This window comes from Budorcas taxicolor, chromosome 17 (assembly GCF_023091745.1).
Source record: "Budorcas taxicolor isolate Tak-1 chromosome 17, Takin1.1, whole genome shotgun sequence".
In the NCBI taxonomy this organism is placed as follows: domain Eukaryota; kingdom Metazoa; phylum Chordata; class Mammalia; order Artiodactyla; family Bovidae; genus Budorcas; species Budorcas taxicolor.
Window position 1 is genome coordinate 8,379,780 of NC_068926.1, and position 19,510 is coordinate 8,399,289.

Consider the following 19,510-nt stretch of genomic DNA (forward strand, 5'->3'; position numbering starts at 1 on the left):
TGCTGGGTTTCTGCAACTTGGCTGCTAGGTTTTTACATTGTTTTTCAATTTTAATTATCCCAACACTGCAAGAAGTTTGAGAAATGCTGCAGTTTTAAGGATACTGAGAAAGAGATCTTTAAACCAAAATGTGCCCATCTAGGGAACCTCCCTGGAGTCCCAGTGGTTAAAAATCCACCTTCCAATGCAGGGGACACGGGTTCAATCCCTGGTTAGGGAATTAAGATCCCACATGCCATGGGATAGCTAAGCTCGTGTACCACAACTACTAAGTCCGTGTGTCACAACTAAACAGAAGTCTGCATTCCACAACTAGGAGCCATGCAGTCAAAACAGAAATAGAAAAAAGTTTTGCCCATCGTACTTTATCTGTAAGTAAGCTGGGGCATAATGGACACAGGGTCAGTCCTTCAATTGGCTCATCATCTGAATAGAAGTAAACCATCCTCGACAAGGTTTCCCCAGTCCACCTTTAAATTTCACTACTCATCTTAGAGGAAGACTTGGCTCCAATTTTAAGCAAGAGATTGATAGTGAGAACAGCTCAAAAAAATTCAGTCAAGAGGTTAAAAGATAAAGAAACCAGATGTTCATTAAAAAAAAAGTGGTTACATTTGGGGGATGGGCAGAAAGGGGAAACTAGAGGAAGCATGACTACTGTCATGAGACGTGTGAAGCGCTGCCATTCAGTCCCATCTGAAGTCTTACGGCTCCAAAGGGTGGCTCTAGAATCACAGGGGGAAGTTACAAGGACACACATTTTTGCTTGAGATGCTGAGGAGCACTCCCATTAATCAAAGAGCCACAGCATGCTGCTGCTGCTAAGTCGCCTCAGTCGTGTCTGACTCTGTGCGACCCCATAGACGGCAGCCCACCAGGCTCCCCGGTCCTTGGGATTCTCCAGGCAAGAACACTGGAGTGGGTTGCCATTTCCTTCTCCAGTGCACGAAAGTGAAAGCGCTCAGTCGTGTCTGATTCTGTGCAACCCCATAGATGGCAGCCCATCAGGCTCACCCATCCATGGGATTTTCCAGGCAAGGGTACTGGAGCGGGGTGCCAGTGCCTTCTCCGCCACAGCATGCTGCTGCTGCTGCTGCTAAGTCACTTCAGTCGTGTCCAACTCTGTGCGACCCCAGAGATGGCAGCCCACCAGGCTCCCCCGTCCCTGGGATTCTCCAGGCAAGAACACTGGAGTGGGTTGCCATTTCCTTCTCCAATGCATGAAAGTGAAAAGTGAAAGGGAAGTCGGTCAGTCGTGTCCAACCCTTAGCAGGGACTGCAGCCTACCAGGCTCCTCCATCCATGGGATTTTCCAGGCAAGAGTACTGGAGCGGGGTGCCAGTGCCTTCTCCGCCACAGCATGCTAGAACTCTGCTAAGTGTTTCACATACAAAGTTTATGTGAAACTTTCTAGCTATTGGCCTTAATCACTAAGCTAAGAAAAGACGAGTTTACATCAGGCTGTTTCTCAAGTTGTTTCGTTCTCCAAGGCTTGATGAAGAATACAACCAGTAGCAAGTTTCCGTAACTCCCTTTTTCTTTTCCTGATTCCTTAACAGATGAGATAAAAATACTGTTAAGAAACAGAGATAATGAGCAATGATACTGGGGAAGAGAGCATCCAACACTGTTTTCCAGAAACAATTACACTGCTATTACACAAAAATTAACAAGGGCATCCCCCGTGGCTTAGTGGTAAAGAATCTGCCTGCAATGCCGGGGACACCAGTTCAATCCCAGAGTCAGGAAGATCCCCTGGAGAAGGGAATGGCAACCCACTCTAGTAATTCTTGCCTGGGAAATCCCATGGACAGAGGAGCCTGGCAGGCTACAGTTCATGGGGTCAAAAAGAATCATGCACAACCCAGTGACTCAGTTCAGTTCAGTTGCTCAGTCATGTTCGACTCTTTGTGACCCCATGGACTGCAGCCCGCCAGGCTTCTCTGTCCATCACCAACTCCCGGAGTTGACTCAAACTCATATCCATTGAATTGGTGATGCCATCCAACCATCTCATCCTCTATTGTCCCCTTCTCCTCCCACCTTCAATCTTTCCCAGCATCAGTGAGTCAACTTTTTGCATGAGGTGCCTAAAGTATTGGAGTTTCAGCTTCAACATGAGTCCTTCCAGTGAACACCCAGGACTGATCTCCTTTAGGATGGACTGGTTGGATTTCCTTGCACTCCAAGGGACTCAAGAGTCTTCTCCAACACCACAGTTCAAAAGCATCAATTCCTCGGCACTCAGCTTTCTTTATAGTCCAACTCTCACACCCATACATGACCACTGGAAAAACCATTATCTTTGACTAGATGGGCCTTAGTTGGCAAAGTAATGTCTCTGCTTTTTAATGTGCTGTCTAGATTCATCATAACTTTTCTTCCAAGGAATGTCTTTTAATTTCATGGCTGCAGTCACCATCTGCAGTGATTTTGGAGCCCAAAATAATAAAGTCTGTCACTGTTTCCACTGTTTTCCCATCTATTTGCCATGAAGTGATGGGACAAGATGTCACAACCTTAGTTTTCTGAATGTTGAGCTTTAAGCCAACTTTTTCACTCTCCCCTTTCACTTTCATCAAGAGGCTCTTTAGTTCTTCTTCGCTTTCTGCCATAAGAATGGTGTCATCTGCATATCTGAGGTTAATGATATTTCTCCCAGGAATCTTGATTCCAGCTTGTGCTTCATCCAGCCCAGCGTTTCTCACGATGTACTCTGCACAGAAGTTAAAATAAGCAGGGTGACAATACACAGCTTTGATGTACTCCTTTCTCAATTTGGAACCAGTCTGTTGTTCCATGTCCAGTTCTAACTGTTGCTTCCTGACCTGCATACAGATTTCTCAAGAGGCAGGTTAGGTGCTCGGGTATTCCCATCTCTTTCAGAATTTTCCATAGTTTGTGGTGATCCACACAAAGGCTTTAGCATAGTCAATAAAGCAGAAATAGATTTTTTCTGGAACTCTCTTGCCTTTTTGATAATCCAATGGATGTTGGCAATTTGATCTCCGGTTCCTCTGCCTTTTCTAACACCAGCTTGAACATCTGGAAGTTCACAGTTCATGTACTGTTGAAGCCTAGCTTGGAGAATTTTGAGCATGTGAGATGAGCACAATTGTGTGGCAGTTTGAGCATTCTCTGGCCTTGCCTTTCTTTGGGACTGGAATGAAAACTGACGTTTTCCAGTCCTGTGGCCACTACTGAGTTTTCCAAATTTTCTGGCATATTGAGTATAGCACTTTCACAGCATCATTTTTTAGGATTTGAAATAGCTCAACTGGAATTCCATCTCCTCCTAGCTATGTTAGTAGTGATGCTTCCAAAGGCCCACTTGACTTCACATTCCAGGATATCTGGCTGTAGGTAAGTGATCATACCATCATGACTATCTGAGTTGTGAAGATTGTTTTTGTATAGTTTTTCTGTGTATTCTTGCCACCTCTTCTTAATATCTTCTGCTTCTATTAGGTCCATATAATTTATGTCCTTTACTGTACCCATCGTTGCATGAAATATTCCCTTGGTATCTCTAATTTTCTTGAAAGGATCTCTAGTTTTTCCCATTCTATTGTTTTCCTCTATTTCTTTGCGCTGATCACTGAGGAAGGCCTTCTTATCTCTCCTCATCTTGCTATTCTTTGGAAGTCTGCATTCAAAGGGGTATATCTTTTTCTTTTGCTTTTCACTTCTCTTCTTTTCACAGCTATTTTTAAGGCCTCCTCAGATAGCCATTTTGCTTTTTTGCATTTCTTTTTCTTGGGGATAGTCTTGATCCCTGTCTCCCGTACAATGTCATGAACCTTCATCCATAGTTCTTCAGGCACTCTGTCTATCAGATCTAGTCTCTTAAATCTATTTCTCACTTCCACTGTATAATCATAAGGGATTTGATTTAGGTCATACCTGAATGGTCTAGCGGTTTTCCCTACTTTCTTCAATTTCAGTCTGAATTTGGCAATAAGGAGTTCATGATCTGAGCCACAGTCAGCTCCCGGTCTTGTTTTTGCTGACTGTATAGAGCTTCTCCATCTTTGGCTGCAAAGAATATAATCAATCTGATTTCGGTGTTGGCCATCTGGTGATGTCCATGTGTAGATCTTCTCTTGTGTAGTTGGAAGAGGGTGTCTGCTAAAACCAGTGTGTTCTCCTGGCAAAACTCTATTAGCCTTTGCCCTGCCTCATTCTGTACTCTAAGGCGAAATTTGCCTGTTACTCCAGGTGTTTCCTGACTTCCCAGGACTTTTGCATTCCAGTCCCCTATAATGAAAAGGACATCTTTTTTGGATGTTAGTTCTAGAAGGTCTTGTAGGTCTTCATAGAACTGTTCAACTTCAGCTTCTTCAGCGTTACTGGTTGGGGCATAGATTTGGATTACTGATGTTGATAGTGATAGTGATGTTGATACTGATACACTGATACTGACAGTGATATTGAATGGTTTGCCTTGGAAATGAACAGAGATCATTCTGTCATTTTTGAGATTGCATCCAAGTACTGCATTTCGGACCTTTGTTGACTATGATGGCTTCTCCATTTCTTCTACGGGATTCTTGCCCACAGTAGTAGATATAATGTTCATCTGAGTGAAATTCTCCCATTCCAGTCAATTTTCATTTTCTGATTCGTAAAATATCGATGTTCACTCTTGCCATCTCCTGTTTGATCACTTCCAATTTGCCTTGATTCATGGACCTAACATTCCAGGTTTCTGTGCAATAGTGGATGTGACTGGTCACAGAAGCAAAGCCAGATGCTGGAAAGAGCAACTCAGTGACTAAGCGACAAAAAATTAACAGAGTAATCTGAAATTCGTAAAACATAGACAGTGAAGGAAGAAACAAATCAATGAGAATTTAAAAACTTCTATTGTGATATATTTTGGCTGCTAGTGATTGTAATTTAACCAATGCATAAACAAAAAACATAGTAGGTCACAACTGTAGATTATTTATGTTGAGATGTTAGTAAATGTTATAATCAAAAGTACCAAAGTTGATCTCACAAATTAATATTTTCCCATTCCTTCAGTCTCAAAGGTAGTAGCTTCTGACAGATTACAATATGGCCATTCTAGCGGTTTAGGCTGCAGGAGCTATGGCAAACAGGATTAAATAGCCTGAATTAGAATGGAAATTACTGCATGCTCTAACGAATAAAAGAATGAAAAGCATTAGTTGCTCGGTGATGTCCGACTCTTTGCAACCCCATGGACTATAACCCATTAGGCTCCTCTGCCCATGGAATTCTCCAAGCAAGAATACTGGAGTAGGTTGTCATTTCCTTCTCCAGGGTACCTTCCTGACCCAGGGATTGAACCCAGGTCTCCTGCATTGCAGGCAGATTCTTTACCATCTGAGCCACCAAGGAAGTCCCAACACATAGAATTTTAAAACTATAGTACAACGCACATCATATCTAAATTATATATGAAATAAATTCTCTAAATACAATGCTTAAAATAAAAATATGAAAAGATGAACAAAACTAAGTCTTTGTTATGTCAGAGAACTAACTCAAAGCAGATGCTGAAAATAGTAGGGGGCTTAGAATAGTCCTGGGATTTAACACACACATTCAAAATAAAGGTATAAGAATTTGATTATGAAAGATTTCCAGAGAGAAAAAACAAGTCAGGCATCTCAGACACTAGTGAAATTGACAAGTTGTTAACATATAAATATACTGCATCCCTTTTCCTTGAATAAAATCTTATTTCAAAACTGAGACAAGAGACAAGGACTATTTGCCAGTGACATGAACTAAGTCCACCTCTGCAAATCTAGCCAACTGTTCAGCTGGTTGTCTTAACTAAGAAAGATTTTTTAGACACCAATACCCACTTATTCCAACCTATCAAAATTATCTTCTATGTGGCACAAAGGTAAAATAAAGAAAACATCATGTGCCAGAAGTATTTATTGATAGGAAAAAGGAATGAACAAGATGGCCATGGTCCCCACCCCCAATGGGTTTGTAATTTCCTCTTTCCTAAGAACATTCTATGGAGAAGAACCTCCAAGATGTTACTGGAGATCCTAAGAACTCCATCTGAACCTGGGTAACCACATTCAAACACAAAACCTGGCCAATTTTTAAAGAGAGACATGGAGGCAGACAGATCATTTCTCTTTCCCACTTCCGGAAGCATTTCTCAAGATCACTGAACTTTAAGCAGGAAGACTTCTTAGCAATGACTAACCTTCCTCATTTTGCAGATGAGGACACTGAAGCCAAGTAAGGCACCCTGCAGAATTTGAATGCACAGACCTTACTGTGCAGGTGTACAGGTCAATATAGGGTTCATTTTAGGAACTATACACAAAACATCCTTAAACCATCTTTACATCTACAGTGACTGATATATCATCCTTACGGTAACGGTTTACTTAATCAATAGAAGAGAGAAAAAACAGAAGTGGTAGGAGCAGAGGCTGGTGGGGATGAGAAGCAGAGACCTAGCCAGGCAGTACAGATGCTCAGAAATTCCCTGACCTCTCTATGATGATGAAAGCAGTGTGATAATCACTGCTTAAGGGTTCTAGTTCCCTTTACTTTATATCACAGGGCCATAAAAACATCCATTTCCATAGTTTAAAACCTTGTGAAATGGTGATCTTCTCTTAACTACCAGCGTATCACTGTGTCAGAACCTCATCTCACAAATGTTCTCCCAAGCATTTCCTTTCATCTTAGAATTCATTCTAGAATTCTTTATGCTTCAAATGAAAATTTCTCTTCCCTTTGCCCCTGGGAAGAGCCTCCTATGCAGCTGCATTATAGCAGACCTGACTTCCCCTGTTTTGAGGAAATGAGATGAAGGAAAAAAAATCAGATTTATAGAAGCAAGCACTGCAGAAGAGTACATTGCCTGCACCACTATGAATCAGCAGGGCATCTCTGATTCATTGGAAATACAATCCAATTTTCCAAAACACACATTTTCACAGATATACAGGAACAACCTTATTCAAACTTAATTCATAGCTTGAATTCTCTCTTGACAATCAACAGACTTAGAGGGAAAGTCATTTTCTGAGCTATTTATTGCAGTGGCTTCTCTTGGCACATGGGGTCCGTTGGTCCGGCACAGCATGTGGGATCTTCCTGGACCAGGAGTGGAACCCGTGTCTCCCGAACTGGCAGGTGGACTCTTTACCACTGAGCCACCGGTGAAGCCCCCTCTAGAATGGGAGCACCGTGAGGGAAAAAACTGCACCCCCAACACCTTGAAAAACAACTATCCTCTCAATCGACAACACTTTGAGACCAATGACCCTGAGATGTGGGAAGAGTTCACAGAAAGATGATATTTGATATTTGAAGGGGTCTGGAAGGAGATAGGAGTCTCCCAGGTAGAGAAGGTTTTGCAGAGTGAAGATCCAATGTTAACTATTATGTCCAGTCATCATACTTGCTGTATATAAATGTGCCCTGCTTTTCACCATGTGCAAATATCTTACAGGGAATTCTCAGGTAGCTCAGTGGTAAAGAATGTGCCTGCCGATGCAAGAGATGCAGGTTTGATCTCTGGGTTGGGATATCCTCTGGCAACATTCCGGTATTCTCGCCTGGGAAATCCCATGGTCAGAGGACCCTGGAGGGCTACAGTTCATGGAGTCACAGAGTGGGACATGACTGAGCAAGCACGCACACACACAAATATCTTATATCTCATGGGTTTATATTGCTTTCACTATAACAAATTCCAAGAGCTCAGGTACTATTCTTAGTATAAAAGTCTACCTTTCGAGGGGGATAAAACCTATAATGTGAGTTCTTATGGGAGACTCATTTTTACTCAAAAGTAACTGTCACTATATTTTGATCCAACACCTTCAAGGAGATTGAATAACCAAAGAGACTGAATAGCCAGAGATTCAATAAACTAGGCACAGTAGGAAAATGTTTGATTTCTCTTAGAACTTAATTTTTCTCAATTTCAGGCTAATTTACGACAGCTTAATGGAAGAGGTTTACTCATTGTTGACTGAGGGGGAAAAGGTATAAATGATATAAAGTGACACATTACTTTGTAATGAAAGAAGCAGATATAGGCAGCAACTATTCAGGCTCCTTGCAAACAATTTATCAGAGCCACATACCCACTCCTTGTAGTGTAGGCATTTGCTGCCTTGCCAATTCTTTGGAAGATAGTTTCTGGGTAAGGGAAGGCACCCCAGACCATCACACAATAAATAACCACTTAGGCAGGGGAAGGGTATATATTTTAGATCAGACGGGATCTAACTTAGGGGATCTGCCAACCTTTCATTCTACAGGATACTGAGGCCGTGAATGGAGGTGAATTTTCTTCAAATCCACAGTCAGCAGAACTTAGGGACATCAACTTGGTCATGCATTTTTTCCACTGTCCTTGGGCATCTGTCTTTGGAACATCAAAATAATTACAGCTCAAGCTCTGAAAAAGAGAACACTCAAGAAACAACACTGAGACCAAGAGTTCTGAGAACCTAGGAACGTGTAAGCCGGACATCCTCAGTTATTTATCAGAGCTGTGACACGGTTGGCTAGCTCATGGCTTCAGACAGTTCAACCTGTGTTTCCCAGTACTGACTGCTATGATTCACAGTCCTCTGAGAGAAGGTCCCTATCCAGTTATATGGACTAAATAGGATTACAGGGATGCACAGCACCAACTCGTTGAAATTAACGCAGCAAGGGGAGTTAAACCATTAGGCTGGGCTTCCCTGATAGTTTAGTTGGTAAAGAATCTGCCTGCAATGCAGGAGACCCCAGTTCAATTCTTGGGTTGGGAAGATCTGCTGGAGAAGGGATAGGCTACCCACTCCAGTATCCCTGGGCTTCCCTTGTGGCTCAGCTGGTAAAGAATCCGCCCACAATGCGGGAGACCTGGGTTTGATCCCTGGGTTGGGAAGATCCCTTGGAGAAGGAAAAGGCTACCCACTCCAGTATTCTGGCCTAGAGAATTCCATGGACTTGTATGGTCCATGGGGTCGCAAAGAATCGGACATGACTGAATGACTTTCACTTTCAAGGTGCCTGCTGGTTAGTGCAGTGCAGAAGGACCAGCCTACACCTGAACAAGTTTTAGTCTCCAGAGGATTTCAAGGGCAGAAGAAAAAAATCTGGGCCATGCAAATTTCTTTTGTCATCTAAGCTCAGTGAGCTTGAGGCTCTGAATGAGCGTTCATGCCCAGCTATCTTGAGTCATCATTTTCTATTCTTCACAGCAAATATTTTAGAAAAAAACATTTTAGGAAAAACAGTATCTCCTAAACTACAAATTTCACAGAATGGAAGAGGCAGAGGAGAGAACAGCTAAACATAATGATGTAAAAACATACTATCAGAAAATCTTTATTAAAAATGATGAACTAAGATGCAGTAGTCAATTTTGACGACATGGGTGATATTGATGCAAATAACTTCACAGACGGCTCATTAGTACTGCTGCATGATAAAGCTGAACATTTGAGTACACAATTTTAACTAAATGTTGAAACTATATAAATTACTGAATGGCTGGTATTAAGCATCGATGGGTCTTTCTTAAAAACTGCCTTGAAACAGGGTAGTCCATTCATTTTGTGGGAAATTCAAGACTCAAAGATCTATTGTCAAAGAGAATGCCACTATGACAAAAGAAGTGCTTAAATTTTCATTTGCAGTGATTTTACTACATTTAAATATATATGTTTATTACATTTGAAACAAGTGGGCAATTGGCTATACTAGGGAAACAGATCTCTGTTGCAAATATTTATGTTCTATCACTTTTCATATTGTGGTGTAATTTGGACTCCGTATACTTACGGTTCCCTGTCCTACAGAAATCAGTAGGAGAATTTGAGAATTAGACTCAGTGGGCCATGTGCCACCAGAGCAATGACAAACTCAGTACACAATATGTGTTCTCATTTCATATGCATAACGGAAATGATGACCATGCCCCCTGGATGATATTCACCTTTGGATTACATTCATTTCATGCAGCTAACACTGTTAAAATTATTTCAGAAAAGGATATTAAAACTACTGTCCCTTCTCAGATCACACTAGGCACAGTTTCCCAAGGGCATGTGAGTAATGAATATTTAAGCAAAAGACATTGCCTCCATCCTTCCTCGGGGCCACTAGCCTAGCCTTGGGTCAATCAGAAAATTTGTTACTCAGTTTTGAAGTATCTAGGCAAATGTTACTTTTAAGTTTGCAACAGGATGAAGCAATAAAACCCTTTTAACAATGTATCTTCATTCTAATCCTCTGCTGGCTATTATCACCTCAGGCAGCCTTTAAAACCAAAACACTCAAATGTGCAGGAGAATCTGTGAAGTCACAAACACACACACACACACACAGAAAAGACAATGTAGTTTTGGCTGAGTCCTCATCTAGCCTAGGGCAGGGAAAACTTTCCCTAACAGTGACTAAACAGAAACCCAACCACTTTAAGGACTCCACAGTGCGGCTACATCTGTTTTATAAACTCAGCCCAGTGCTCTCCGACAACCTAGAGGGGTGGGATGGGGTGGGAGACAGGAGGGAGGTTCAAGAGGGAGGGGACACATGTATACTTGTGTTGATGTATGTATTCATGTTGATGTATGGCAGAAACCACCACAATATTGTAAAGCAATTATCCTCCAATAAAAATTTTAAAAAGTGAATTGCAGGTGAACGGATATATACCGCATGTCCTGTATGACAAGGCGTGTTGCTTAAGTTTCCCCATGCATAAAATGGACATAATGCCTTCAGAGCATAACAACATGATGAGTTACTATAAGAAAAATAGTTGGCTTCAAGTTCAGTTTCCTTCTCCTGCCAAGCCAATACAGGGACGACTACCAGAGCAGTATGTGCTATTTGCATTAAGATGCATGAGGGGCTTTCCCTGGAGGTCTGTTTAAGATTTTTCACTTCTTGCAGGGGGTGTGGGTTCGATTCCTGGTCTTGGAACTAAGATCCCACATGCTGCAGGGCACAGCCAAAATTTTAAAAAAAAAATTATAAAAAAGATGCATGAGAGCAGGCTGTATATAAACACAGTCAGCACATACTTGGGTTCTGAACTTTATGGGTCCTGTTTCATTCTGGATATAGGTTCTTAACTACTAGTAACTGATTTCTCTCCCTGAAGGGAAGGAAGTCTACATACTGCAGGAATTCAAGGATGACCCAACATAAGGCCAAACAGCCTTGAGTCCAGCACGGCTGACACGCTAGGCCTAATTTGTAACAGGCCTCAATTGCTGATTCTGGGGCCTCTATCTCCCTAACTAGGAAAGATTAACCTTGAAGCACCTCATTACCAACCAATCGTGGAAAACCCTTATCACAGCCCTTCTCAACCTCAGTAGCACATTCAGATCACCTGAGGAGCTTTAAAAACTCCAGATGGTCAGACCATACCCCAAACCAATTTACATCCAAATACCTGGGAAGGGGGCCCAGGCACCCTTACTTCTTAAAGTTCCCAGTGATCCAAGATGCAACCAAGGTTGAGAACCACAGTCTCCGATCACCTCTCCTGACCTCATGGAACTTCTGCTGCAACGCACACCAGGAAAGGCAACCTAGAGTGTTTCAGGAACACAGCTTCTGAGCAGACCCGGTACAACAGGGTCCTGAAAGCCGAAACACCACAGGTGCCCGTACTGAGCTCCACACAGAGGGATGGACAGACAGCTTATGAGCTAGAGGGTTACCCAGATCCTCACGGGAGAGCCACTTTCACAATGAAGGAGCACTTCAAAAGAGCAAATATCAAAAGAAGTTCATCCATATTGAGAGATGTCACAAATCCCGTTAGGATTTCTCACTTTTTTAAAAAACACTTATCTCTTAGGAAGGCCCGAGGGTCTGTGAAAGCACGCCCCACACACAGAGCCTGTGGAACAGCAGAGAGAACCGCACAATCCCCGCGGCCGCCTAGAAAGCGCCGCCGCCTCCGCCCCGCCGCAGGCTGCCCAGCCGCTGCACCTGTCGCCCGCGGGGCCGCACCTGCCGCGCCGGGCCCTCCCCGCCTACCTTCCAGCAGCTCGTCCAGGCTGGTGACCTTCCGGCTGCCGTCGATGGTGTAGATGGTGCGGACGCCCTGGGGCAGGTTCACGTTGTCCGACAGGGAGCGGGTGAGCTCCATGAGCAGCGCGTCGAAGGACCGGAAGCGGTCGCTGGAGATGGCAAACACCAGGCCCTTGAAGTAGCGGTCCCCATTCCGGTAGAAGCGCGCCTTCTTGGCCTTCTTCTCCGAGCTCAGGGCCTGCAGCGTCCGCGTGCGGTAGAAGCTGCAGTGGGCGCTGTGCGCCGGGCTGGGGATGAGCCCGTTCCCTTTGGGGCCCGAGCTGCTGCTGCCCCCGGAGGAGCTGGGCGCCCCTCTCCGCGACCCCGGCCGCGGCCTTTTGTCCCGTTCCTCAAAGTGCTCCAGCTCGATACTCCTGGTGCTGGCCATCGCGGCTGCTCCGGGGGGGCGCCCGGCCGAGCACGTCCCAGCCGGAGGCTCCAGGTAGCCCGGGGTCAAGGCGAGAACCGGCTCGGCAACGTCGGGCTGCGAGAGCGCCTCAGCGCGCCGGGACACCCGGCCCGGACATCCCGCCCTCTCCGCGCAGGTGGAGCCGCGGAGGCCCGCGCCCCCTAAAAGTGGCCGCAGCGCCGAGCTGCCCGGCTCACTGCCCGGCGCGCTTCGCTCGGTCCCTCCCGCCGCCCGGGAGCCCCACGCCCGCGCTCCACGCGGTCACGCCTCACCGCTCCCGCCCCGGAGTCCGCCGGCCGCCGTCAAGGTGGGCCCGCCCCCGGCCCGCGGGCGCACACAAAGCTCCTCCGCCCGCCGCTCCCGGGAGCCCGCGGGAAGGGAGGGAGGGGCCGCGAGCGGGGGAGAGGCGCCGCGGGGGCGTCGGCCCGGCCCGAGGCCCGGCGTGCAGCGCCGCCGCCTCGCTCGCGCCGGGCCCCGCCCGCGAGCTCCGCGCGGAGGCTCGTCCCGCGCACAGCCCGGCGCTAGCGGGAAACAGCGCAGCCCGCCTCCCCCGCAGCCGGCTGGCCCGGCCCACCCCCGAGCATCCGCCCCCGGGCCCGACCACTCCGCCTGCCCGGCCCGCTGCAGGGCCGGAGGGGGCTCCCTGCTCCCCAAGGAATGCCAAACCCCGGAGGGAGGGAGGTGGGCCAGGAGGAGGAGGAGGGGGCCGCACGTGGGGGCGCCGAGGCTCTGCGGCGCCGGAGAAGCGGATCCTCCCGGGTCCTAGGCGGCCCCGCCCGCCCGACAGCCACAACCCCGCGCCGCGCGCTGATGGGCGCAGCCGCGGCGCGCGCTCCTCGGCCTGGGAAACGGAACCGCGCAGGTCAAAAAAACTACAAAGGAAGGAGATTCAAGGGCAGGGATCACATCCCTTTGCCAGCCTCCAACTGAGGAGCGGAGGTCAAACTAGGGCACCTGAAACATGGCATTGGATTGGGGCACACAATTTATTTTTCAAAGGAAATCCGGAGCTTTATTTAAAAATCCTTTGGTAAAACACTTTCTGTTGCAGGTTCGCTAACACGGAACGTTCGGTAACTTTGAATGAATGAAAGGTCAGACATTATTGGTTCTTGAGGAATTTAATTAACAAACATTTATTAAAGCATGCAACGTTTCTGGCATTGTTTCTGTTACTGGGGATGCATTAGTAAACAGACAATCCCCGCACCCCACCACCTGCATCTAAGTGATACTTATTATCAATTTGAGCTTCTTGTTAAGTAATAGGTCTATTATTTGTAAGCACCTGTCATACTGGAAATCTTAATTTAGTAGTGCCTGGTCAACAGTGAAAGCATATTTTCCAAAGGCTTGAGAGAAATAATATTTACTTGCATTTCACCATTAGGAAAAGATGAAACTAACAGAAATTTGGTGCTAATCTGACAGGTGGGTAAATTACCCTGAGGCCTTCAGCACCTGGTTCTCTGACTGGCCCTAGATAGCAAATCCAACCACTAAAGGCTTTTCTTGGAATGAATTAAGTCCTGAAGGAGCATGAATAAGAAAAGGCAGAAAATATGATGGAGTTTCTCAGTAGCTGTGAAGTTGAACTGGCATGCAGTGCCCCAGAAGCTTCCTTCTTGCTCAGGGCCCCATAGTTCCCCCAGGACAGGCTCAGGACACATGTGGGAGTGTGAAATTGGGTCCATGGCCATAATAGACATCAGTTCAGTTCAGTCGCTCAGTCGTGTCCGACTCTTTGCGACCCCATGAATCGCAGCACGCCAGGCCTCCCTGTCCATCACCAACTCCCGGAGTTCACTCAGACTCACGTCCATCGAGTCAGTGATGCCATCCAGCCATCTCATTCTCTGTTGTCCCCTTCTCCTCCTGCCCCCAACCCCTCCCAGCATAATAGACCTCAACCCAAGCCAATTAAATCAGAATTTCTGGAGTTGGGCTTCCCAAACCGTAGTTTTTAGAAATACGTATCAGGTACAGCCAGGGTTTCCAACGATAGGATGTAACATTAAGATTCAAACAGATCATTGTTGATTCTCAAACTTTGACATACTTACACGTAGTGGGGGAAATCTCATAAAATGTCGATTCTGAGTCACTAGGTCTTTGGTGAAAGTTGAGATTCTGTATTTCTGATGTTTCTGTGCATGTGTGCTCCTGCGTGCTCAGTTACCCAGTTCTGTCAGACTCTTTGCAGCCCCATGGCCTGTAGCCCGCAAGGCTCTTCTGTGCATGGAATTCTCCGGGCAAGAATACTGGAGTGGGTTGCCATTTCCTACTCCAGGGGATCTTCCTGACCCAGGGATCGAACCTGCATCTCCTGCGTTGGCAGGCGAATTCTTTACCACTGAGCTACCTGGGAAGCCCCAGATAATGCCAGTACTGCTAGTCTTGGTACAACACTTTGAGAAACAAGAACCTAAATGCCCAATTTCTTAAGTCCTCCTTCAGTAGTAGCAACTGCAGAGCCTTTCAACTATGTAAATGGTTTAAAATGGGTGGTTCATTTGTTTTGTTATTCAGTTTAGTTCAGTCATTTGTGTCCGACTCTTTGAGACCCCATGGACTGCAGCACACCAGGCTTCCCTGTCCATCACCAATGCTCAGAGCTTGCTCAAACTCATGTCCATCAAATCAGTGATGCCATCCAACCATCTCAACCTCTGTTGTCCCCTTCTCCTCTTGCCTTCAATCATTCCCAGCATCAGAGTCTTTTCTGAGGAGTCAGTTCTTCACATCAGGTGGCCAAAGTATTGGAGCTTCAGCTTTAGCATCAGTCCTTCCAATGAATATTCAGGACTGATTTCCCTTAGGATGGACTGGTTGGATCTCCTTGCAGTCCAAGGGACTCTCAAGAGTCTTCTCCAACACCACAGTTCAAAAGCAATAAATTCTTCGGCACTCAGCTTTCTTTATAGTCCAACTCTCACATCCATACATGACTACTGGAAAAACCATAGCTTTAGTCAAAGCTATGGTTTTTGATGGACCTTTGTTGGCAAGGTAATGTCTCTGTTTTTTTAATATGCTGTCTAGGTTGGTTATAGCTTTTCTTCCAAGGAGCAAGCATCTTTTAATTCCATGGCTGTGGTCACCATCTGCAGTAATTTGGAGTCAAAGGCAATAAAGTTTGTCACTGTTTCCGTTGTTTCCCCATGTATTTGCCATGAATGATGGGACCAGATGCCATGATCTTAGTTTTCTCAATGTTGAGTTTTAAGCCAACTTTTTCCACTTTTCTCTTTCACTTTCATCAAGAGGTTCTTCAGTCCTCTTTCACTTTCTGCCATAAGGGTGGTGTCATCTACATATCTGAGGTGATTGATATTTCTCCCAGCAATCTTGATTCCAGCTTGTGCTTCATTCAGCCCGACATTTCGCAGAATATATTCTGCGTGTAAGTTAAATAAGCAGGGTGACAATATACAGCCTTGATGTACTCCTTTCCCAATTTGGAACCAGTCTGTAATTCCATGTTCGGTTTTATCTGTTGCTTCTTGACCTGCATACAGATTTCTCAGGAGGCAGGTATGGTAGTCTGGCATGTCCATCTCTTTAAGAATTTTACACAGTTTGTTGTGATCCACACAGTCAAAGGCTTTAGCATAGTCAATAAAGCAGAAATAGATGTTTTTCTGGAACTCTCTTGCTTTTTCCATGAACCAGTGGATGTCGGAAATTTGATCTCTGGTTTCTCTGCCTTTTCTAAAACCAGCTTGAACATCTGGAAGTTCACGGTTCACATACTGTTGAAACCTGGCTTGGAGAATTTTGAGCATTACTTTGCTGGCATGTGAGATGAGTGCAATTGTGCAGTAGTTTGAACATTCTTTGGCATTGCCCTTCTTTGGGACTGGAATGAAAACTAACCTTTTTCAGTTCTGTAGCCACTGTTGAGTTTTCAAAATTTCCTGGCATATTGAGTGCAACACTTAACAGCACCATCTTTTAAGCTTTGAAATAGCTCAGCTGGAATTCCATCACCTCCACTAGCTTTGTTCATAGTGATGCTCGCTAAGGCCCACTTGACTTCATATTCCAGGATATCTGGCTCCAAGTGAGTGATCACACCATTGTGGTTATCTGGGTCATGAAGACCTTTTTTGTATAATTCTTCTGTGTATTCTTACCACTTCTTAATATCTTCTGCTTCTGTTAAGTCCATACCATTTCTGTCCTTTATTGTGCTCATCTTTGCATGAAATGTTCCCTTGGCATTTCTCATTTTCTTGAAGAGATCTCCAGTCTTTCCCTCTATTGTTTTCCTCTATTTCTTTGCACTGATCAATGAGGAAGGCTTTCTTATCTCTCCTTGCTATTCTTTGAAACTCTGAATTCAGATGGGTATATCTTACCTTCTCTCCTTTACCTTTAGCTTCTCTTCTTTTCTCAGCTATTTGTAAGACCTCCTCAGACAACCATTTTCCCTTTTTGCATTTCCTTTTCTTGGGGATGGTCTTGATCACTACCTCCTGTACAATGTCGTGAACCTCCGTCCACAGTTCTTCAGGCACTCCATCAGATCTAATCCCTTGAATCTATTTGTCACTTCCACTGTATAACTGTAAGGGATTTGATTTAGGTCATACTTCGATGGTCTAATGGTTTTCCCTACTTCTTTCTGCTTTTGCAACAAGGAGCTCATGATCTGAGCCACAGTCAGCCCCCAGTCTTATTTTTGCTGACTGTTTAGAGCTTCTCCATCTTTGGCTGCAGAGAACAGAATCAATCTGATTTCAGTATTGACATCTGGTGATGTCCATGTGTAGAGTCTTCTCTTGTGTTGTTGGAAGAGGGTGTTTGATATGACCAGTGTGTTCTCTTGGGAAAGCTCTCTTATCCTTTGCCCTGCTTCATTCTGTACCCCAAGGCCAAATTTGCCTGTTACTCCAGGTATCTCTTGTCTTCCTAGTTTTGCATTGCAGGCCCCTATAATGAAAAGGACACCTTTTTGGGGTGTTAGTTCTAGAAGGTCTTGTAGGTCGTCACAAAACCTTTCAACTTCAGCTGCTTCAGCATCACTGGTCGGGGCCTAGACTTGGATTACTGTGATACTGAATGGTTTGCCTTGGAAACGAACAGAGATCGTTCTGTCATTTTTGAGATTGCACCCAAGAACTTCATTTTGCTGGAAGCCAGATGTCTTTCATGATGTAGGCTTGGAAGTAATACACGGTCATTTCTGCAAATGAGATGATGTTACAAAGGTCAGTCCTGCTTCATGTGGGAGAGGACTATGTAGGGCTATGGCTACCAGGAACTCCCTGGGGTCGTCATGCAGGCTGGCAGCACAGGTTCAGTCAGTCAAGCTTTAGGATGTAAACACGTGTTCTCACTCAAGGATTCCTAATGAAAGAGTTCACCCTTCTTAAACAGTGAGTACAATGATGTAATATGCCAGCATTTTAACACTATTCCCTAAGGGTCTATCCCTAAGTTGACAAAGATGATGGCTTTCCAAGAGGGTTGGGGGGGAGAAGAGAAGTATTAATATTTCCAAAGCTGTTTCCTAAAGTAAAAAGTCATTTTGTGCCTGCTTTTTACATTAATCGGTTTGAAGAATTTTATCCCTGACCTTCACAGAAGAATTAAGATGCAATCACTTTTCATAAGATATTTGCATAGTGAATATGGCTTATATCAAGACCCAGCTGGCCCAGATTTAAAGACTTATTGGGGTGGGAAAAATTAGTTTCAGCATTATAATTCTAATGCAAACAAAATTTGGGAGTACTAGGTAGGCAACTATTAATTAATTTGATTACTTTGTGATTTAAAATTTATAAAGCAAATACTTCCCTTTCAAGGGGCTGCAGAATTTGTAGAGTAAGATATATCCTTTCTTTACTGAGATGCACCCCCTTTTTTCTAACCAAGAAACACTATCTGATTTGCTAATCATTCATCCTTCCAAGTGAAAGTGAAAGTCACTCAATCGTGTCCTACTCTTCGCAACCCCATGGGCTTTATAGTCCATGGAATTCTCCAGGACAGAATACTAGAGTGGGTAGCCTTTCCATTCTCCAGGGGATCTTCCCAACCCAGGGATCGAACCCGGGTCTCCCGCATTGCAGGCAGATTCCTTAATAGCTGAGCCACAGGGAAGCCCAAGAATACTGAGTGGGTAGCCTATCCCTTCTCCAGCAGATCTTCCCGACCAGGAATCTAACTGGGGTCTCCTGCATTGCAGCCAGATTCTTTACCAACTGAGCTATCGGGGAACCCCTCTTAGTCAAACATTTATCTAATAAAAAGTGTTGTGCAAAGTACTTAAAAATGGTTCCTCAGGGAGGGGATATATGTACACGTATGGCTGACTCACTTTGTTGTACAGCAGAAACGAACACAGCATTGTAAAGCAACTATACCCCAGTTGAAAACAAAACAAAACAAAAACAAATGAAAAAGAAGGTGACCTTATTTGGAAATAAGGCCTTTGCAGGTGTTTTGGAAATAAGGCCTTAGTTAAGATGAGGTCCTACTGGAGTAGGGTGGGCCTTGAATCTCACATAAGATGCCTTATAAGAAGAGATACAGACATGCAAGGAGAATGTCACATGAAGATGGATCCCCACCAGGAGACGGCAGGGGCATGCGGCCCCAGCCAAGCAGTGTCAGCCACCATCAGAGCCGGACGAGGCAGGAAGGGCCCCTCATAGAACCTCAGGGGGACATCGCCCCATGACACTTTGTTCTTGGACTTCTGGCCCCTAGAACCACGAGAGAAGAGAACACAAATTCTTGTTGTTTTATGCCTAAAAAAAAATTTATCTCTAAGCTCCAAGACTTTCAATCCAAACTCTCTTCTGCATTTATTTTATGCAGGGTTAGAAAGAACTCCTTTCTGCTCTTAATATATAATATTTTTAAATCACAAAGTATTCAGGGCACATGAAACTTCTCATGATGCTATTCAAGTCGGATCGTCTGAAAACCACTGGGGCAAAAAAATTCAACCAGGCTGGAAGGAAAGGTGATTGTTCTTTGTTCTCGACACTTCTCTTCAGATTTCACATATGAGCAATAGAATTTTAGAGCTGCCTTTAGCCA

General features: G+C 44.8%; 1 protein-coding gene across 1 annotated transcript in view; it reads right to left on the reverse strand.

Moving 5' to 3' along the window:
- The window catches only part of DCLK2 (doublecortin like kinase 2), a 189,471-nt gene extending 177,038 nt beyond the window's left edge, over window positions 1-12,433 (reverse strand). Inside the window, exon 1 of the mRNA XM_052654635.1 lies at window positions 12,013-12,433. Within this exon, the coding sequence (XP_052510595.1) occupies window positions 12,013-12,433 (421 nt within the window). The remainder of the gene's footprint in view (window positions 1-12,012) is intronic.
- Between the last annotated feature and the right edge of the window lie 7,077 nt (window positions 12,434-19,510).